The sequence below is a fragment of the Tyto alba genome, unplaced genomic scaffold (assembly GCF_018691265.1).
Source record: "Tyto alba isolate M040663 unplaced genomic scaffold, T.alba_DEE_v4.0 Super-Scaffold_6, whole genome shotgun sequence".
Lineage (NCBI taxonomy): Eukaryota > Metazoa > Chordata > Aves > Strigiformes > Tytonidae > Tyto > Tyto alba.
Window position 1 is genome coordinate 46,102,721 of NW_024881327.1, and position 23,251 is coordinate 46,125,971.

General features: G+C 37.7%; 1 protein-coding gene across 8 annotated transcripts in view; it reads left to right on the forward strand.

Moving 5' to 3' along the window:
- ZFYVE28 (zinc finger FYVE-type containing 28) overlaps positions 1 to 23,251 on the forward strand; it is a 159,622-nt gene that overhangs the window by 6,857 nt on the left and 129,514 nt on the right. The window contains exon 1 of one of the 8 annotated variants that reach the window (XM_032987427.2): positions 12,538 to 12,593. The exons of the other annotated variants lie outside the window; for them this stretch is intronic. Within the exon in view, the coding sequence (XP_032843318.1) occupies positions 12,579 to 12,593 (15 nt within the window). The 5' untranslated portion in view covers positions 12,538 to 12,578. Of the gene's footprint in view, positions 1 to 12,537; positions 12,594 to 23,251 lie in introns of those variants that run through there. 8 annotated transcript variants of the gene reach the window in all.

The window sequence follows — 23,251 nt, forward strand, 5'->3', positions numbered from 1 at the left end:
TGGCAGTTGTGCTAATAACATCCATTTAAATTAATTCAGTAAAACTATTTTTAAATAATTATGCTAAAAATAAATGAATTGAAGGCTGAATATATTAGTCTGGCTCATGTTTGAAGACTGACCAACCTTAGTGCATGTGAAAGAGCAGGTTTCTCCAGCTTGGTTGTTTTACTGGAGGATGCTGCTAAATTGGAGGCTGTTCTACCTGTCTGTTCTGAGCTGAGTCTTCATTTTTATCTCAGAAGTACAAAATATTACAACTCTTCATTGTATCTAAAACGACAAGCTGGGGATTGTTAGTATAATGGCCATATGTCCCTTGCTTTCATTCAGGAAGGGAACTGCTGCATTCCATGCTAGCTGAAGCTGTTGAATCTTATAAACTCAAGCTATCCCTAAGTCAGCTAAAGCAAAGCACTTATGTCTGATGGATAGCTCAGTGTAATAGAATACAGTTTTCCTTTGAGACAGTGGCAGCTGCCTGCTGTTTGAAAACAGGTGACTAAAGTTGTAATGCAATTTATAGAGGTCTAGATTTAGGATATAGGAAAGAGTTAATTTTTAGGGGAGAAAGAATGTTTGGACAACTTAAAGATACAGCCTTCCTGTCTCAGTATACCTTGCTGCTATGACTGGAAGGTCTTGCTCTTATTTATTTGGTTTGATGATATGGGTCAGACTTATTACATCCTGTCTGTGTATTTCTGTTCTGCCCTGCAGGCTGTAGGATTTTCCTTCTTGTCTCCTCAGTAGTCAGTGACTTTTTTGCATTACTTCCTCAGGCCTCTAGCCTGACAATTCTTCTTTATCTTTCTGATCCCATTGATGGTGGTTCTTACTCTGATTGCTCTATGTTCACCACCCTTTCCTCCCTGGAGTATTACCACTTTTGATCCCATTTAAGAATAAGATGCCCTGAAAAGATGATTGACAGACACTGAGTTATGAAAGGAAGTAGGATTCTGCAGTGAGGCTATGGAAGTGTGTAACGATCTACAGCAAGGACAGCTGACCCCTGAGAGCTTCTTGTAGGGACTGCCTCTACTTTGCTTTGTCTTTGTAGGCCATAAGCTCATTTTTTCATTTCTCTCACAGAGCCTTTATTCATACCTGATAGCCATTCAGAATGAATAATGCAGGAGTGAGCATCGTGTCAGCTCCATGTACACCATGCTGGGTGGGTGAATGAAAGGAAAGCAAATGGGGAAAAAGATACTGAAGGGGAGACAGGTGAAGAAAGTAGGGTGGAAGAAAATGCTTGGCATAAAAATGTAAGAAAAATAGTTTGAGGGAGAAAAAAGGGAGGATTACTCTCCTGCTCTTTTGAAATGCCTGCTCTTTATTTTCAAATGGGGCACAGGCTAGTTTAAATTGGGGTGATGTTTATGCTGGAATGTGTTAATTCCTGCCATCGACTGGCACTTTGATCTCTGAGAATTACAGGTAGTTTAAGCTAAGCTAACCGGATGCTCAGGGTGTTCTGCATTTCTGCTTTGCATTCTTCTAATTCTCATCTTCCCTTGTAAACCTTTTAACGTAGGAAATGTTTCCTGACTTTGTGAAGTCCATCAGATGTTCAAAACCCCAGTTTATTCAGGTTATTGTTTCCTGCCGCGAAAGGACTTAAGCATGAAAGGGGTCTTGCATGTTTGTCTACAAGTGGCCTTTGAATGTTTGTCATTTCAGAATTTTTTTTAGGAATGGTATGGACTCTCACATCAGTGCCTCTTTCTCTAATTCTCCTTCTGTAAGCATTAATCTCCTGGCAGAAATTTTACCTTGCTGGTTTAGTCCAGTTGCTGGAGTTTGTGCTTTTACCATAAAATTCAGAACATATTGGCATGCTTCCTATAAAATCCTCCAAATGCTCTTAAAGCACTGTCTGCTTTTACTTTATTTTCAAGATTCATATGTAAATATAGAGTGCCTGCACTGCTGAACATATTATTTAATTTTTTTTGAATAACTTTTTTTTAAAGCTGTACCAGTATACCTGATCCAGTTGACAGCCTTACACAACTATCTTGATGCAATTGAAATGATGTCATTTTACAGTGCAAGATGTATGGAAGCCATTGTAGAATAAGGAAGAATTATTATATAAGGAGTAGGCAAAAATACAAAGGGCTGTTAAAGAAGTCTCATCTTGAACCCGAGATTTATTATGCTTTGTATTTTAAGGAATCTTGCTGGTTCTCATTGAGGTATAAGAAATTAAATGGAAATGGTAACTAAGTCTTTCAGTGTTCCTTGGTACTGACTGGTGCATCCTTCAACACGGTGGTTGTGTGGTTACATGAGCATAGATCCTGTAAGGACATGTGCTGCCAAGGCTGGAATGTGTTGCATTCTTGCAAGTGTACGCATAGGTTCCACTGGGTTGTTGTAAACAGGTATTAGAAAGTCTTGCGTTAATTTTTCTGTAGGTCTATTTTTATTTGATATGTATGCTTCTTGTGGCAAGTTTGGCCAGATAGGGAGGTCTGTTTTGAAGACTATAGGTAGCAGTGGATTCTTTCAAGGAATGATTTTACTTTGTACCTCATAAGTATTTTAAATTTTTTGTGTAAAATTGAGCATAAGAATGTTGTGTCATGATCAGCAGCAAATCACTGAAAGAGGGCAGGTTATTTGATGTGCCTTATGTTTAAAAGTGCATATAGTTTACTGACAGGTGTTCACTTGTGTAATTGTTAATTTGGCTAATATTTTCTTTATATTGAAGTGATTATAGAGCATTTTGTTCAGAATGGATATGCTTATGTTGGAGAATCTGATTTCAGATATCATGGGGGTGTTTTGGAGGTATTTTATGGAAAGGCTTTGTTTGTAGTTTTAGTGTATTGATATTTTTTTGCTAATTATTTTGTCTAAGCAGTTGATTGACAATACTTGAGGAAGATAAATTATATCCAGAGCAAATGTCCTCAATTTCAGTAAAACTGTTTTTTGATTTTGTGGGTGTTTGTGTGGTGTTTTTTGTTGTTGGAGTGGGTTTTGTTACTTTTTTTACCTAGGCTATATCATACCTCTCAGTGTCCAAAAGTTTTGTTTACCATTTGCGTTGGTTTCTGTTTTCCTAACAAAGACATTATTTCCCCCTAGATTTTTTTTGTTTGTTTTGTACATAATTGCAGACTTACTACAATTTTTTTTACCCTCTTGATTTCAGTCAGATTACTTGACACATACTATACCTGATAGTAGTGGTGACAATAAGAAGGCAGGTACTGAAGTAGAAAGGCAGTAGGCTCTTTTCGCCACTTCTGTCACTGGAAGAGAGGCAGGGAAGCAAGGCTTGTTATTGGGCATTTATCTTTATTTCAGAACATATATTTCCTTGACACTTCAATTTTTTTGTCCAGTTATTTTTAAAGGTATATTTTCTCAATTAATCAGCCATACTATTTCCTTTGACAGTTAGTTTCTTTGAGAAAGCCATAGCCTTAAGTTGTATCTATTTTTCAGTTGATTTCTTTTCCAGTTCAACTTTGAGAGCTACTATTTGGCACTTTCATAGCAGACAGTGCTGTGTATAGTTGATAACAAGAAACCAGTAAGTTAACATTAAAATAATTCATACCGCTGAATTTAAAAGTATTTTTGGATATGGAACTGGGATGCAACTCTTTCAAAATGAATGCGTCTAAAAAGTCATGACATGCTTTTCTGTATTAAAAAAATAAAAGTTTTTTTGCTCTAAATAAGGAATTTTCTGTTAATTTCTTGATGTAATAGGTGTATATCAATCTATATGTACATATATAGATACACATATGACCTATTTTTCTGATGTTAACAAATAAATGTAGGTGAATTGAAGGTGCCTAGTTGCTTTTGTTTCCTACATGAAATGGAGGTAGTCTGTTATTTAAATTTAGCTGACTTGATCAGTGCTTAATAAGCTTTTTGATTAGTTTAGGAAAAAAGTCTATCTGATAGATATTAATGTTTCTTGGAAAAAGATAAACTGTGTAAGCCTGTCATAAATAATACCTCATGAGTGCTCATGAAGAGTTGATAGGTGACAACCTTTCTCCTAGAAACATTAGTTTTAATGGAAAAAAGCTAAGCACAATTTTTGCTTAAGCCCAGTCATTTGCTATCAGTTGGGTCAAGCAATGAAGTGCTATGAGGTTGTTTCCGGCTCTTTTTATAGTTATTTATCTCTCTCTCTCTCTCTGTCTGTATATATCTCTATGTGTGCCTGTGTGCTGTGTGTGGTCCAAAACGTGTATATCATCTGTGCTTTTTTCAAATACAAATAATCAGTTTTCCTAGATTTCAAATAGGGGACTGAGGCATGAAGATGAGATGAGGTTATTCATTGCTCTTAAATGTAAGACAATAGCCAAGAAAAGCTTAATTTGGGGGTTTCTTAACCATTTTATTCCTCATTCACCCCTTCTCCCTGTCTGCTACTTTATATGAGATTTTTTTTCCATTTAGGTTACCCTGCAATAACTTCTTACAGCTGAAGCAGTGGACCAGATTGTATGTACTTTGCTATTCAAAGACTGGAGTGCAACTTAATGTTGCCATATGTTAAGATTCACTGTCCAACTCTTGCTTACAAATGAGAGCATATGGGAGATAGGTAATGGTGATTTTCAACTGTTAATTAGTCATGTTTAAACCAATGCCTCACCATGCCTCCAGTCAGTTCTGTCTTTCTCATCTCCCCCTTGTGGTAAAATTACTGTTGTATGTTGACATGCAAAGGTTCTGAGGGAGAAAGTTTTCCTTCTAGTGAAATGATTCTGTAATTTGGAGGGTGGGGCATGTCTTCCAAGTCAATAGCTGTCCATGAGTCCTAAGTGCAAAGTACAGAAAATCCATTTCATTGAGGTGGGGTATTTTTCTTACAGATGTTACATTTTGTTTGGTTTGTGTAAAATAAAGTTGATGATGTGAAGTTGTGATGCCGCATAATAAAATAGGAATTAGAAGTCTCTTAAATGCTGTCATCTGTGACGTAAATAAATTTTTCAAGTGTTGGCTAAAAGTTTTATCGGTAATGACTAAACCTTTGAACCTGTTTGCTGCAAACTTTTATGGTAGAATATGAGTCTTTTATAGTTACTCCATATCATAACTCTGGTTACTTAACTCTGTTGCTATATACTGTTTATGACTCCCTTCTTTTAGTGCTTATTAGACAACTTTTCTATTATAACAACCTGAATCTTCTGTAAAGTACTATATGATATGGTCAAATGTATTAGTGCAGTAGTGATTCCTTCAGAGCAAAGGGAGATGTATTCACTTTTCTCCAGTGTTCACAATATATGACTCCTATCAAGAATCTTTGTGTGCTCCCCTTGTGAATTTTAAGACAACCAAGACAATACAGAAACCCTGCCAGTGCACTGCTGGTGCTTAAATTTATGGCCCTGTGCTCCTGTCTCAACTCCCTGATGTTAGTAGTGGAAACTATATGGTTGTGTGTTGCATTGGATCAGATTTCTAACACATGTTGAAACTTTTTTGCTTTGTTTATATAACTTTGCAGAGTTAATTATCAGCTTAATCAGGGAGAAGGGCAGCACAAGCTCCTCTTTCAGTGGCAGCAGGGTACCTTGTGCCAACTATGCAGTTGTATCTTCAGTGTCTTTAGTGCTTGTGTCTTATGTTGTATTAGTATTATAAATACTGGTAAAATGAAACCCTAATCCAAATTGCACCTAGTCTGTTATTCTTTCTTTTGTATGATATATGTTAATTCCTGTAATGCAGTGAGCAGTCTGAAACCAAGATGAAGTCAAATGGGACTAAGAGTTGGACTTATAATTGGATTCTTCACCATAAAACAGGCTCATCCAAAGTTATTTTTAGGTGACATTGAGGTGCAGATCTTATATAAAATGTTAATGCAAGTAATTTTGCAGTGACAAAGGCACAGATAGCATTTGCTGGAAGCAAGCCTGCACAAGTAGCAACGTATGAAAGGGTAGAGTTTTCACTTTCTTGAACTACTTGATGCTTTGAGCTAGCTGTTCTTTCCAAAAAGAATTGTAAAGGTACTACAGTATTTGGTTAATGCTCTATTGTATGTTTGGCATATCTGTCCTCTGTTTCAAGTTCAATATATGAATTGTCAAACCTATAACTTGCTAATTTGGGGCATGGAGCCAGTAAAGTGTGAAGGATCATCTAATTACGCTATTCCAACATTAAAAAAAAAAAATTAATTTCAAGGCCTTTAAAAGCCTTTCCTCTATTTAATTTTTATCAGCTGGGTCAGAATTAATATATTTAAATGGCAGTATTGTCAGATAATGTAACATTTTTCACTGTGTGCTTACTGGAATGAGATGGAAAAAACCGTGAGAAAGGGGAGAAATACAAATTATTGTTAAATTTCATTTTAGCCAAAGCTTTATTTTTTTATCTGCACTTCACTTTCTTGAAAGGTAGAAACCAAAACTTCTGCAGTGCTAAATACAAAAGTAAAATCTGCAATGTGCAAGTACACAAGTAGAGAGACTCTATTGATTCCCACCCCCCCCAAGAATAAAGCACTATCTGCACAATCCACTGCATTCTGCACTGAAAGCGCTTTATAGTGGTGTTGAGTGGTCAGAAAAAGAGGTAAAGGCCTTGCAATTTTTAAGCAGCTATTCTTAAAGCAGCAGAAGTTTCTTCTAGGGAATTTATTTGCTTAAGCAATTTAGGAGTAATATGGTTGTTGATATTACAGTCTGTGTTTCCATAGCTATGTGCCTGCTTTCCCCACTCCACACTCCGTTAGATCCATGTGCAGCAATTAGCTATTTCATATCTTAGGTGCAGGAAAAAGGCAGTGTTATGGGGAAGTACTGCCTTCCAAGATGTTATTTGTACTCTGAATACTTTCTGTTGGTGGTAGGAAAATAATTTTTTTATTCGGATCACCTTCCTTTCTGAAAAAAAACAAGGTGTTAGGGGAAGTCTAATCTTAACCTGCCTTTATTTTTTTTCCAAATCCTAATTATTTCTGAAAAATTAATGAGTGATTTGCTGAGGAATGTGGGGATTGAATAGAAACTGTCTATAAGCAGTGTTGGAGCACCCTCTGCAGCCTCATAATAATATTTAAATAAGCTTTGTACATTTCTGGTGATAGATTAGTGGTATGAATATCCAAAAAGGAAAATTAAGTATACAGGTGCTTTATACTGCTCTACAGGCCCATCAAAGTACAGTGGTAGATCCTTAGGGAAAATAATTAATTAGCATGTTGTAGACCTTTTGTGTCTATTATCTTACTGTACCTATCCTGAAAAGAAAACTCTCAGCAGTTGCTGTAGGTTCACTGCAGTTCAGGCTGAAAAATAAAGAAAAGCATGTCCAGCGGGAATCGCGTGAGAATTTGTTCTGTGTGATGGGCAAATAATGCTGTTTCATAAACGGGGGTGAAAAGCTTAAATAGCCCCCTGTTGAACTGCCAGTTTATTGTATTATGATCACAGGTTTCCAAGATTTGGAAACCTGTGAGTCATTTAAGAGTTAGTTCCACATTCAGCAACAGATTTACGACTTGTCTCGCGCTGGGACATTGGTTTGGGTCAAGTTGAGAAAGCATGTGGCCCAGTGTATCTCCAATGTTATAGGCTTTTTGCAGACATCTGCGTTTCTTCTAATCGGCTGTTGAACAGCCTGACCTTCCCTGATTTATGATCCACACCAGGTTTCAGAATTAACATTTTGTAAGGCATTCAAGACTGCACAACTGAGCAGTGAACATCTTGTGATTTACTTTCATAGGTGAATGCTGTTCTTAACATAAAACAGTAATTTACTTTTTTTTTTTTTCTGTAATGTATTACTAAATCAATGACACAATGTATATAGCAGGATCGTGTCAAGCCTTCTTTGTGTTTCTTCAGTATCTTTAAATGATTCATTCGAAATACTGTAATGATAACTAGTGAAGCACATGGGAATCTTCTCTGCTGTGTCTGTGTAGAATTATCTGGCTTTGGGTAATGCTATAATATCATAGCTTTCTGTACATGATAGATGAATTTGCAGCTCTGTAAAAAAATCACATAATTGTAGAAAGGGTGAGGTTGGAGGGGACCAGTGGAGACTGTCCAGTCCATCCCAGTTTCTCATGACCATGTCTAGTCAGGTTTTGAATGCCTCCAAGGTTGAAGACTCTACAACCCCTCTGGGCAGCCTGTGCTCAATCACCCTTACAGTGAAAAAGTGTTTCCTGATGTTCAGATGGAATTTCCCGTATTTCAATTTGTATTCACTACCTCTTTTGTTCTCACTGGATATCACTAAGACAAGTCTGTCTCAGTCTTCTTTCTACCGTCCCATCAGATATTTGTACACATTGATAAGATCCATTCTCTTCTCCAGGCTGAACAACTGCAGCTCTTTCTATCCCAGTATGAGATGTTCCAAGGCATGAATCTTTGTGACCCTTTGTATTCTCTCCAGTAAGTTCATGCCTGTCTTGTACTGGGAAGTCCAGAACTGGACCTAGCACTCCACTTCTCACCAGTGCTGACTAGAAAGAAAGGATTACCTCCTTTGACCCGCTGGCAACTCTACCTAATGCAGCCTGGGAGGCCGTTGGCCTTGTTTGGGACAAGGGCTCACTGCTGGCCTATTCTTCAAATTCAGTGAAAATGTCTTCACCATCTCTTTGGATAATCTATTGCTCTCCTTTCAAAATTAGTGTCATTACAACTTTGAATGCCAATATTTTTTTTTCTTGCAAATTAATCTAGTTTCTTCCTCTCTTAATCCCAGAGAGACATGTAAAGGAAATCTATTTCCTAACTCTTTGCATACCAGAGTGGCAGTATTTGTGGGGATTTTTTGTGTGCTTTTGGTTTTTTACTTCTACCTCCCTGTCCTAAATGAATTCTTTTCTAAAAAACACTTCTCTAGGCTGTGTTTTTTTTTTGAAACCTCCTATTCTTGTTTCTTTTCTGCTCCTTCTTTAGTTTGAGATGTAGATCTATAAAGCTTGGTAGGCAGGCCTTCATCTAAGCAAGAGTTGCAGTATGGACTAGAATGCACATCTGTGGTAGCTTACATGTGACCTTGTTTTTATTGGTATTATGACACTGATTTACATGTGCTTGATGACAGGTTGTAAGTAGCTGGCTCATCTCTGCATTCCACATTCATTAGAACTTGGCTTTCATGTTTTTTGGATCATGTCTGTTAAGACAGTGAACTTAATGTGATGATGCAGTTGACCCAGTCATATAGAGCCCTGTGACCATTTCTCACCCTCTGCCTTGGTCCCACAGCTTCTCCAGCTTTGACTTTGGCATTTGTTCGAGCCCTTGCTGAGCGAACTCAGACTAGAAGAAAGCAGTTGGGGGATATGTAAGGAGACCTGAACTGGCCTCTCTTCCCCACTGCTTTCTGCCCCTCAGAAAATTTTTGTTGTTTTGTGTTTTGTTTTGCTTTTTCTCCCTTTCCAGACTTGCTGATTAAATCAGTTTGACTATGAAAGGCTAGATGAGCTATAGTCTCATGTAATAATTGAATAGTAACCAGCCAGGTATACAGGAATGGGGGAGGAGTGTTCAGAGAGATGGATTACTCTTTTGTCAAGAGCAAGTTATAAAAGTTCATCAGTGAAATTGAGTCAATTTATTCATATGTAAATTCTTTTCCTGCTTTCAAAAATATTTTTAATGCCTTAATCTAATTCATGTGTAAGTGGACTATCCACACTTCATTTTTTTTAAAGTTGTATAGAACTGGGGCCCATGGCAACACTGGAAACATGCTCAGATTTGAACAGTGAATATTGTATGCTTTAAAGTTACACAAGAAGTTAAATAGTCTTTATCTCAGGGCAACTTTATCTAGATTGTGATCCTTTAGTTTGTTAATAAGAATGTCTCATGGGACAGGGTGAAGGGTTTTAGTGAGGTAAAGATGTGGTTCTGCTGTCTTCACTAGACTAGTCTTGTGGTAGAAGAGAGTTGAACTGACTTCTGTCCTTAATGGGAGAAAATAATGTCAATAGTTTATTAACCTATTGTCCTTTACAAGTTTACACATCTATGCATGACTGTATCTCTCCCAGTATCTAAGTTTCTCTGAATCTTCCTTGCTTCCTCATCTCACTAAAAGAGATTTTTTCTTTTTGAGTTCTGTTCTTGGTCTTCCTAGTGTTCTCTACTCTTCCATGAGGTGCTCTTTGGTTCATTCCTGAAGTATTCTAGGGGAAATTTTACTTGGTACTACTGGTATAAATAATACTTAGTTTTAACATTTTGATAGATATGTGTTTACTTCAATACCAGAAACGCACCTTTTCTAGGACTTAAAGTTTCTTGTTAGAGGTAACTTGTTAGTACTCTTCTGTTATAATAATGGAGGAATGAACGTTTCCAAGCCTGGATTTATGAACTTCTTATGAAGTACAATTAAAGCTATTAGCTACCTTTCATATTAAATGAGATTACCTTGAGCCAAAAGCAGATGATCAAAGATCTGAGAGATACCCTAAATAAGCATGAAGTAACCAAAGCTAATGAAAACAGTAAAATTAATGTATTTTCTTTTCAAAAATGTCAGAAAAAAAAAGGCTGAGTATGGACCACACGCCTTGCAGAAGTGTTGATTCTGTTTCATTCTAAGTCTTGTTGCCAGGGTTATGTGTCTGTGTGTGGTGTGGGTTTGTGTGTGTTGTGGTGTTTTTTTTTTTTTTTTTTCCCCCTGTTTGTTTTTCTTAATGATGAACATGAAGAATCATCAGTTTTGGTGGGGGAAGCTCTGGGAAAATAGCATTTTTACTCAGAAGTTTTGACTCTGGATACTTTGATTATAGCTGCTTTTGCTAATTTAGTTTGTGGTCTGCTTTGGCTTCTAAAATATCTATTTGCAGCATCCTGAAGAGTTTTCTTTTCATGACAAGTTGCATAGGCTTTAGGCTATTTTTAGAAAAGATTCTGAAGAGGAAGTTTTCCCTGAAGAGAGTGATGGCTTGCTTTCTCTAATGAAAGTAGCTGAAGTTCAGAGTGGAGCTATTTATTCATATAAATTATTGTAGTAGAGGCTTCTAGAAGGTACCCATAAGTTGATGAAGGAGGAATACAAGATTTCAGCCTTTTTTGTAGGTAGTTCCTTTAGAGATGTTTGCATGTAAGGAGAGCCTAAGGCAGGGTTGCTGCTGCCTTTGTCAGTCTTGTGTTTAATGTCTGTGTGCTGCTGCCACAGAGCACACCTTGAACAGTCTTATTTTCTGAAACTATAGTGCTTTAGAACAAAACTATATTGACTTTTTCTGCCTGTCCCATTTGCAAGCAGTCTGAGAATATATGCAATTCTGTAGGCTTACAAGAGTTGCGAGGAGGGAGGAATATTGCCTCCTTTTCCTAAGGGAAGAGGTATTGCAAATCTATTCAAAGGCTAACTTTAGCCTAGTGAAGCTAGTCTACTTCCCACATCAAGGAAGTGAAAGACACTTCTGTGGGAGACAGTCTGTAGCATCTGTAGTTAGTTTTTAGTGTGACTTGCCATCTAGAAGAGCTCTTTTCTCCTGTTCTTTCTGCTGACTCCTAAGCAGGGCCAGTCACGTTCCTGCAAGTCTAGCTTCTGTGAATAGTCCTCTTGGAATTCCTAAAGTGAGTTGAGGAATTTACTCTCAGCATTTGAAGTAGTATTATTTTCTCCATAAGAGGTACTTCTGGGTTTTGCACATAAAATAATGATTTTATTGAAAACTTTAGAGATGTTGGAGAATGGAAATGATTCATAGCAATCACTTAAGAGTTTGTATATGCTATATAGGATTCCTTCCGTTTCTGATCTTTTCTAAAGACACATTCTTCAGTAAGAGAAAATTAAATAAGCCTGAAAGACACTAGAGGACATTGACAATACTCATCGTGTAATTTTATTCTGTTTTTCTCATCTGACTTTGTTCTTTTCTCTTGAGAACAACATCAGCTACCCTGAATCTTTGTTTTAAAGGTATTATGGTTTCCAAGAAAAAAAGGAAAAGACTTGCTAGAAGAGCTTTTTTAGTAAGATTTGCCACAACTTGGTTTATGTTTAGGTGCTTTCATAGAACTTTTGTAAATGGAATTTATGTTGGTGCCAGAATGCTGCTAATGGTAGCAACTGCCTCGAGGTGAAATCCAATTACTGTCTCAGAAAATTCACGCTTTTTTCATGGCTTATTTTTTGTCTGAGGACTGAAAGTATTGTATCTAATTTAAGTTAACTTAATGGTTTAGTTAGTTAGTTGGAAGAAAATAACTTCCCAGGATTGGAATATTGTATTTTAAACATAACAGTATATTTTGGTATTTACTTTTGCAGGTATTAAGTGTAATTTTGTCATGTCAGCAGAGAAGGCTGGAAAAAGGATTATTATCTTTGTTTTCTGTCTCTATACATCATATAGAGATGTTCAGTCTCCATACATTCTCACCTGAACTACAGAATTGCAGAATAACTGATGTTGGAAAGGACCTCTGGAGGTCATCTGGTCCAGTCCCCTTGCTCAACCAGGCCATTTAGAGCCACCTGCCCAGGACTGTGTCCAGACAGCTTTTGAATATCTATGAGGATGCGACTCTACAACCTCTTTGGAAAACCTGTGCCACTGCATGATCACACTCACAGTAAGAAAATTTTCCTGATGTTCAGAGGGAATCTCCTGTGTTCCAGTTCATGCCCATTGCCTTTGGTCCTGTCACTGGGCATCGCTGGAAAGAGCCTGTTTCTGTTGTCTTTGCATCCTCTGATGAGATATTTACATACATTGATAAGATCCCTCTCTGATTCTTCTCCAGACCGAACAGGCACAGCTCTCTGTCTTTCCTCATAGGTGAGATGCTCCAGTCCCTTTGTCATCTTTATGGCCATTTGCTGGACTGTCTCCAGTCTGTCCATGTTTCTTTTGTTGCTGAGGAACCCAAAACTGGATTCAGCATTCCAGGGGCAGCCTCACCAGTGCTGACCTGCTGGCAATCATTTGCCTAATGCCGTCCAGGCTACCATTATCTTTCTTTGCCCCAAGGACACATTGCTGACTTATGTTCAACTTGTCCATCAGGTCCCCCAGGTCCTTTTCTGCCAAGCTGCTTTCTTGGGGTTAAAGTGGTTATCCAGACTTTGTTGGGCCGCTTCTGGAGTTTGTAATCCTCAAAGTCTTATTTTTCAGTGCCTGTGTCAATTTAGCTAAAGCTCGCAAGGGTCTACCAAATTATTGCATTTACCCTTTTGATCATTGTTTGTGTAGATGACTGTCACATAAAAAGCATATTTAGACATAGCTCAACACTGCACAGTTGAGGCCTTCTAAAACCAAAGTGACCTGAAGTTGTCTTGAGTTCAGTATTTTACAGTATTTTGCGTTCTTGTATTTAACTTGTATACCATGAGGTAATCACCCTGGGGAGTAACTGACATTATGTGAAGTGGCTGGATTAGCCTCTGTTGTATCCCCACTGTCTTTCTCTTCTGAACATCAGCAATGTTTGAGTTTTAACTGATCATTTCTAGTAGCTTTTCTAAAGAATTGATCAATTCAAACAAAAAGTTTTATGAGAATGGGATCCAAAATCTTCAGTTACAGCTTGAAATAACAGTATGGTAAGGCAGAGCCCTCTATTATATGAAAAGGGCAGAAGTTTGCCTCTTAGATATGAATTTATCTGATTATAAACTACTAATCCCAAATTTGGAAGGCTGTGGTTGTTACTTCTTTTACCTTCAATAAATTTAGGGTAGAATGTATTTACATTCTTTGCTTTAGGGATGTCTTTTATCTACGTTTTTCACGAGTTTAATTTTCTCCTGAACAGCTTTAAAATGGTCAGGTCAGCCCTTCTTAATAAATTCGGTTTAATTGGGCATCATAGCTTATTCCTTTCTTCCAACAAGACTAGATTTGCCCTAGTTTAACACTAGATTAGCACTAAATTATGCTAAATGGTTGAAAAACCATTTATTCAGAGTGATAACCTGGTCTTCTTCCAAGTTTAAGGGAACTCTGTCATTCACTTTGCTGGAGGCAAAACTTCATACCCGGCTTTTGGAAGGTATTACCTGGGCTAAGATTTTCAGACATAGATTTTTTTTTTTTTTTTTCTCCTGACTAAACTTTTTCTAGTGTGACTAGGAGAATGTCAGTAATAGAACATGACGTTTGGACATGTAGGCACGGTGCTGATAAATTATGTTTTCCTGTATTTGGGCTTAAGCATGTCTGTCTAGTGTTTTCTTTCCTAATTTAGAACAAAGAAATATAGTAAAAAACAAATTTGTGTGTGCTGTGGTTTAACCCCAGGTGGCAATTAAGTAGCAGCACATAGCTGCTTGCTCACTCTCCTACCTCAGTGTGGGAGAAACTGAAAAAAAAAAAAAGTAAAACTCATGGGTTGAGATAAACACAATTTAATAGAAAAGGAAGAGAAAATAATTTAAAAATAATAATAATAGAATATACAAAAGATGTGATGCACAGTACAATTGTTCACCACCCACTGACCAATGCCCAGTCTATCCTGGCCAGTTCCCCCTAGTTATGGGGTGGAATATTCCTTTGGCTCCTTTGGGTCAGCTGTCCTGGCTGTGTCCGCTCCAGCTCCTTGGGCACCCTCAGCCTCTCCTGGCAGGGCAGTATGAGAAACTGAGAAGTCCTTCACTTAGTATAAACACTGATTAGCAAAAGCTAAAGCATGAGTGTTATCAATGTTATTCTGACCCTCGATCCAAAACACAACACTGTACCACTTACTACAAAGAAAATTAACTTTATTCCAGCTGAAACCAGGTCAGTGTGATCTACTGGCCCTGTGACTGAGCTTTCAGTAGCCTTTCTGTCCCTTATGTGACATCCCTCACACAGCTCATAGGATATTTGGTGCAGCCAATTGAAGTATTTTGCAATTTAGCAATTTCATAGCCTCAGCTGTGATGTGCAGAAACAGTGTTGCTGTGATGTGCAGAAACAGGTTCTCCAAACTGGCAGTGAGATTGAACAGCTTCAGTTATTCTCAAAGGTGTTTTCTAATAATTGACCATACAAATTTCCTTAGGTAATTAACCTCCAGTATAGTAATTAATCTACAAAATCACTTAGTATGTAAACTGAATGCACACCTGAAGTGGAGGTTGCTCGGTGTGTGTTGACAACTGGACCTGAAATACTTTTGAAATAGTTCATCAAGTAACTACACTTTTAATCAAATATGCTAACACTACCTGTAGTATGTAGTTGCTAGCTGAAAAGGACTGTTGCCCATCGCCAGTTGTCTGAACAAATTTCTCTACAAAGGAACTTTCATAACTTGAAAAACTAGAACATTTGAATGCCTAACAATTTACTTAAATAATTTGCATGTTCTCTTTCTTAATATATAAAGAGCAAAAATGTTAAAAATCACATATTGCAACTAGAAAGCATGAGTTTTTATAAGAATTAGTGAATGAAACAATATACATCCAAATATATAAAAAACCCTTTAGTGCAAGGGAACCAGGTAACTTTTGGGAACAGCTGAAAATGTAATCTTAAACTACTTCTTCAAATCTTATAATTTAGCAATTGAAGTGCAGATTTTAGCAGGCTTTAGGAATGAGTTTTAATACAAATATGATACAGGAGGTAGAAACTCAAATATTTCTTTAGTGTTTTAGCAGCAGTTGTCTTATTGGGCACTATAAGCAACACAGAGTTTTAAAACAATGACCTCACTGAAAATCAGTCAAATGTGTTTGGGGGGTTGTTTTTTGTTGTTTTTGAAATGTTTCTAGCCACTTCTGATAAGCAAGTCTCTGCATGAAGTTGTTTTTGTGTGGAAGTAGTACAGGTAGCAAAGACTGCAGGGAAGTAGATACAGGCTTTTTTCTTTGGCCTCTGAGGCTTTTCCAAGTTTGGTGTATTTCTCATTATTTGTTTTAGTATTATTCATTCCCAGGTATAGAGGTGTCTGTGAGTGATAATTGAATAAGCCACGTAACCTAGCAAGTGATAATCTGCATATTGCCTTGCTTAAACAGTTCGCAAAAGAATTCGGTAAATTAAGATTCATAAATGTTTAAATTCACAACGAAACTGATTTCTACTAATCTCTCTTGGAATTCTTCTTTCTCTCTGAAATGTTTAGTTGAGCAGCAGATGGAGATAAAGAGTACTTATAAAGATAAATTGTGCTTTTTTTGATAGATTTTTGTCCTCTTGTTTAAATAATGTTGTGGTTTAGGCCTGATTGGCAGCCAACCACAATGCAGCAGCTCTCTCTCCCTTCCCCTCCGGCAATGAGAAGGGACAGAGAGCCAGGCTTGGGGTTCAAGATAGGACTGGGATGGGGAAAAATTCCCCTTTTATGATCACGAGCAAAAGGCAGACTCGTTAGGGGAAGAAAAAAAAGAACATACATTTATTACAGACACTAACAACACATAACAGAGTAGGACAGTGAGAAGCATTGCCGCATCTTGAGAACACCTTCCCCCACCCCTCCCTTCTTCCCGGGCTCAGTTCTGCTCCCGATATCTCTACCTCCTCCCCCAGTGGCGCAGGGGCAGGGAATGGGGGGTGCAGTCAGCTCTGCCACTTCCTTCATGTACGGTGAGGGGAGTGTCCGAAACGTGTTCCTCCTGCTCCATCATGGTCCCCCTCTCACAGGAGACAGTCCTCCACAAACTTTCCCCAACATGAGTTCCTCCCATGGGCCACAACGTTCCCCACACTGCTCTGTCATGGGTCACTAACTTCCTCCGACTGGATTCCCTCCCACAGCTGCAGCCCTTCCCGAGCTGCTCCGGCGTGGGACTCCCCCGCATGCTGCAATCCTCCCAGCACTGAATTACAGCAGCGGGGCTACCTTTTCCCATGAGACCCCGGCCTTCTTTGGGCACAGCACTTTGATCAGGTGAGCAGGAGCCACAGGCCATAAATCAATGTCTGCTCCACCGTAGATCTTCATGGGTGGCAGGGGGGGGCCGCCCTGCCGTCTCACCACAGGATACAGGGGGGTCTCTGCTCCGGCACACCTCCCCCCTCCTTTCTTCCTCCGTTCCTCCACTGACCTTGGTGTTCACGCAGATGCAGCAACTCTTCCTCACAAGTCCGACTGCACGTCACCACGTCCCTTCTTAAATACGTTATTGCAGAGGCGCAGCCGATTTGCTCAATTTCCCAAACAGAAGTGGAGCGGACATGGAGCTGGGGGAGCTTCAAGAAGCTTCTCACAGGGGGCCGCCCCGATAGCCCCCTCCCCTGCCACCAAAAAACTCCACCACTCACTCAACCCAGGACAAATAAGCAGCACATTTTTATCTGGTTAGGATCAAAGACATGATATATGTGCAGTGTTAAAGGCCAGTTATTGGCAAGGTCAGTCTCCATAGAATGCATTATTTTCTCATCCTGCAAGATGTTTTTTATAGTGAAATTGAAGAAAACAGAACATCAGCATCCACCCCTGGATCCTTCAATTGCAATCTCTTTTCTCCCTCACTGTTTTCCTTTGGAGAAATAAAATTGAAGTTTGTTGATAGTTCCTGCGTCTTTCTACCAAGGTCTATGAAGCTTCATTTTAGGCTGGCACCGCAAACCTGCTACCACTACAGATAGAGATGCAAGATTGCAAATGACTAAAATTACGCCTTATATTCTGATGTTTGAGGGACAACAGCATGCCTGGGATTTTCAAGCACACGGACAGTGTGTAACCCATAACAAATACAATGGTAGACAATGGATGCATCAGTCTCGCCACATAGTAGAAGTGACTTAGTCACAGTGAGGTGTATCACGTGAAGTAAAGGTAATGAGCAAAAGCTGCTAATATTTGATCTTGTCCACTGAATGCCAATGAATTTTTTTGGTGGAAAACCGACTTGTCTTGTGTTGTGTATATGGTTAGCAGCTGTTGTTGAAACATGCACTGTTTTCTGATAATGTCTGAATGGACTTTTCTTGCTGTTGGCACCTACAGGTGGACAATCCTTGTGAAAATTAGCTGCAAATGCTACAATAAAGTACAGCATCAAGAGCTTTTCTGTATAATATGTAACTATTAGAGTTGATACATAGTTTAAAGTAATGGATTTAGGAATTAAAAGGTTTTGTAGCTCCTTTTTAAAGGTAGAGTGCATTCTTCAACATCTGTCTTCTATGCTCTTCTGTTTTTTCTAGCAAATGGCAAAAGATAGTGCTGTGGCAGGGTTTAAATACTACTGAACTTGCACATGGGCCTAGAAACCAGGAATCCTTGAACACTGGTGTTGTGTCTTGTAGCAGATTTCATTACCTGTAGGTGAGTCATACAAAATCATGAAATTCAGTACAGGGATGATCAAGCACTTTCAGGGCGATAGTTTACTAAAAAACCTAAACCAGATGAGTTGTTTGGACTTTTCTCCTTAACATGTTCTATAAGTCTCTGTTGATCAACTTAACTGCAGAAGTAAGATCTGCCTTTCCAAAATATGTATTAGTGAATGGGGGGAATCCTACCTCTGAGTACATTTTATATGAAATTTTTTCAATGAATAGGTTTCAGTAGAAAAAAAGAAGAAATAAAATCAGTTATGTTGATATGAGGGCACTCTTTTTTTTTTTTCTTTATGCTTTCTGACCTTGTTCTTTTTGGTATTCTCTGTCCTTGCTTAATTAGTAATTAAAGCTTCTGTCTGTTGATGGTTAGTGTTGTTCAACTTCCACAGCATTATCAAAGCCATTATTCTTTAAATCAGTTCAATTGCAGTTCAGGCATTTGTTTTGGGGGGGGGGGGGGGGTCAAACCCACATGCAGACTATTCAAAGGCATGTCTGTTTTACTTCTGATAGCAAAGAAAATTATCACAATATTCTCATTCATTGTTCTATTTTCCTTTGGATTTAAGGTCAGATTATGTTTCTGTGCTTTGGGGAGTACATTCAGAACATAATTCATTGCAATTTAGTAACTTGCTATATTTTGGGGGACAGTACACAGGAGCTGTGTATGCCATATGAAACAGCCTGTGGGAATTTGTAATTCAAAGCACCTACTGGAGCTCCTGATTGAGCCTGTGCTCAACAGAACTGTTCCATGTGTGTTTGACCAACTTCTAGAACAGTTTTATATGTTTTTAAGACTTAGCAGATCATTATTTGGAAAATGTCCCATTTATTATTTTACTCGAAATGTGCATTTTCTTCCTTAATTTTGATTTTAATCTGGAAAATTGATTTTTACTTTAACATTAGAAAGTTCATAAGAAGATGACAGATGTAGAAATGGTACTGGCAAAAGAATGAGAAATTTGAAAGTTCAAATATTTTTATATTTACGAAGTTATTGCATGCTTTCAAATGGGAGATTATCCCAATCATAATGCAGGGAGGAGGAAAATAAAGCAAGTAATCAAGTTCAAAATACTGTGGCTATCTGGGAAGTAGAATCAAGTGGCTATGAGATATTTATTACCTTTTCCAGTGTTCTGAACAATTTTATTCTTAAATCATGAAGGGGAGTGGGGTGGTTTTTGCTTTTGGTAATATGAGAAGTACGTGAACAAAATAGTCTCATGAGGGATTTATTGTTGTAGTTTGTCTACAAAGAAAGGCATGGTAATTATGTTTGGACTAGTATGTGTCCCATTATATTAATTACACTGGACATATGAAAAATGCCAGAGGTTTTTGTTGCAACTTTTTCGTTACTGTTCTAGTTTGTAACTTCATGATGAGACTACCTGGCAAAAGTTGTAAGGGACCAGAGTGCAAAGTGCTTTACAAAATAAGCCATGGACTCTTTTGGATTTTAAACTTCTATGAACAATTTAAAATATTATATTAAATATAGACTAACATAATGTCACTAAAGCATTTGTAATGTCTTATGTGACAACAGTTTCAGTGTATTGGCATGTTTTCCTGTCTAGAAATAGGCAAATGTATTTAGTTAGCTACACCGTATAATTTGATGTTTTATAACCATATTTAGTTTTTCAGAAGGGATGGAATTTTTTCGCACATGCTAAGTATGATAATTCACTGTCAAGAAACTTAAGTTTGAATCCTACTATTTGAAATAACACTGTTTAATATGTCTAAAACCGCAGGTAGGAATTCCGTATGAAAATTCTAACTTACCATTTCTTGCCAGTCTTACGCTCTTCTGGCATACTTCATAAAACCTTAATTGTATTGCAGTTGTCTTTAGTGATACTACCAGTATGGAAGTGATAGAAGAATAAATACTGTCTTTGGAAAAAAGATGGAATTCTCCTATGGTGGAAGAGGATACTGATCTGTAACAGGTTCTGTTATTTTTCTTTCAATCTTGAATATGCCATTTAGACTGTTCGTTGGAGGAACAGAAACTGGGCAGAATTTCAAAACTGGAAAGGATAAGACTCAGAGGAATAGTTCTCTTGGTTATTTAAAAAATAAAAAGCAAGCCAAACAAAAAACCCAAAACAAAGCTAAAACGAAAAACCTCATTCAAATATAAACCTGACTGCTGTCATGCTTGATTTATGGCTCAAAGGGGAGTTTTTGTAAAATCTGTCTTAGATGAAGTTTTTAAAATGGACTGAATAGGAAAACTGTCATTATAAGTAACACAGTTACTTTTGTGTAATTTTGATATTATATTGCTCTTTTTTTAATGTTGCTCATGCATAGTTTATTCTATTTATAGTGTAGCAATGATTTTTTTTTAGAAAATGTGCTGTGAGGAGTTAAAACTGCTGTTTTGCTGGCTGTGGCAGAATGTATTTGGTAACTGTTTAAAGTCTGTTCATAGCTGCAAAGAAAGATTCAGTGTGGAGTTTGTCTCATTTGATACTGGAGAATTGTATCCTGAAAGTAAGTCAGGAAACTAAACTTCATTGAGCTCTGTGAGCAGCAAAAGTGCTGTTCACGAGGCGAGGTGTGCTGGTGCTGCATCTTGGAGGGAATCAGTTCACAAAACCGAGTCAGCGAATGGCTCTTCAAAGGAATGCTATTTGCAAAAGATTACTTGAAATAACTGTAGATACTCTGCATTCCTTAGGGACAACACTAGTCCTAACTTTCTTCTGTCATCAGTGACAGACTACAAACTGGAACATAATGCAACTGAATGATTAAACCCAAGCCTTGCAGGAAGATGCAATCATTCATTTGCAATAACTATTACCTACCATTTTCATATTGTGAAGAGAATATTTTGCTTTGTTCAGCAGTAGCTTAAAGGCTTTAAATTTTTAGTTCTGAAATAAGTCCTGACATTATGTTAACTGTTTTCTTGCAAAGGTTTTGAACCTTCCAAATTTTTCTGCTACTGCATGTTCTGTGCTTTCAGTGTTTGACAAATTTGACAGACTACTTCTGTAGAGAAATCTTGGCATCAGCAGAACAGAAATAAACCTGTTATATGCTTGTTGAAAGGTAACGTATGTAATGAGAGTTTGCAAGGTTAACCTAAAAGAATCCTGCCATTCTGAGTTTTGCATACAGAGACAGCATAATTGAACAAGGAATAGCAAGAGATTGTTTTTTTTCTTTACAGATAGACCAGGTAACTAATAAATACTTCTAGTTTTATCCTTAAAAATGTCATCACTGAATTAACTTTGGTAAACTTTATTATTCTTTATTAAAGCGTGTGCATAATGCACCAGCTGAGATTATGTGAAATTTCTGTGTGATTTCTCAAGTACACTGAAGCATAAAGCAAAATAACTGTCATGCTACCTGCAACTTAATAGAATATTATTTGAAGTTTTTAGGTGTTTTAGTTTATTTCAGCTCTGTACTTCAAATGTCAGGACAGTAGGTACCTCAGTTGGTCTTCATTTGATTGTTTTCAGTCAGCTGTATTAGAATTTAACCTCTTAAAAAATGACTGATATGTTTCAAATGTATGAAGCAATAGGTATGACATCTCACTGAAATGATATTAACTTCACTTAAAGACGGCGTAGAACTGTCAGGGATAAACGGATTTTAAAACCAGTGCAAGTTGGCTTATTAAGACTGAGAGCACCAAGGAAACCATGTTATCCTTAGGCAAGCTGTAGTTCTGGTATGTTAATATTGAATCAAGTAGTCTAGAAGATGGTAAAGCCTTCTGTAGAAATTAAAGAAAACTATATTGTCATAATTCTGCAGCCCAAGCAGAAATAAATGAGTCCAGGTAAGTTTTATAAAAACTTAAGCCTGTGAATACTCCAAGAGGCCATAGTTAAACTTGTTCTTCAGTCTGTTTTTGTTAGAAACATGCACCATATGGTGTGCTGTAGGCTTGTCTTGTATCAGTTGTTCATCTGCATTTTTGCAGTGCTGCAAAGGAGGTGGGGTGGGGGCTTCTAGGGAGAAGGGAAGTTCTAGTTCATGAATAATGTGTAATAAAAGCTAGTGGAGGGAGAGTCTGCATGTAGCTACCAGCAGGCAGTGTCCTGATTGCAGGTTTTTGAGGAGAATGTTGAGTTATCCCTTACTGGGGTTTGTAATGCTGATCTTCCTGGAAGAAAAAGGTGCTGAAGCTTCTACTCAAATCTTGTATTTTTACAACTTCTACAGTAGTGCCAATTTTTAGGTAGGTTATTATGAGATGTTAGTGCTTGCTCTTTTCTTTTATGCCATTGAGTATGTTTAAGGAATTGCTTATCCAGTCACATTCAGGAGAGTTGATACAATTAACTAAAGATGAGAAATTAATGCCTGTAAATTTAACTGCATTATGCCCATTTGCAGAAGAGAAGATCTCATTCATTTGATTTTTTTCAGGTTGATCTTTCTGGAGGGAACGTCCTCACAAGAATTTAATGTGATTTAATGTATGTGTGCTGATGTAATGCCTTTGGCTAACTTGTCTTCTTCCTCTTGACTCTCCCTGTTTAGGTGATCTGTTTGACATGTTCTCTCACATCCAAACTCAGGAAAATAACTGCTTGGTTATCAGATATTTCTTGTATTTCAGTTTGTGCTATTTTTGAGACAAACATTTTGTGTTGTCTTTTCATTTATGCTTAGGGGTTTCTATATTGTTCTGCTCACTTCCATCTTTGTTCAAGGTGAAGGGAGTGTGGAGAAAGAAACAATACTTCCTTATGTTGATCATATTATAATACGACTTCTGATCTTTTTTCTTCTCACATTCGTACAAGTTGGTGTTCATGGCAACAAGTGATGCAGTGGAAAAACCATTCTCCAAACCAGGAATCTACAGTCACGGCTGTCATTTGATATGGGAAGCTCTTTGTGGCTGTGACTGTGTGGGTCCAAGTGCTAGCTGTGTTCTGCAAAACCCCTGAACTCAAGGTGTGCGACTTCTCCCCTGAGCCTTTTTCC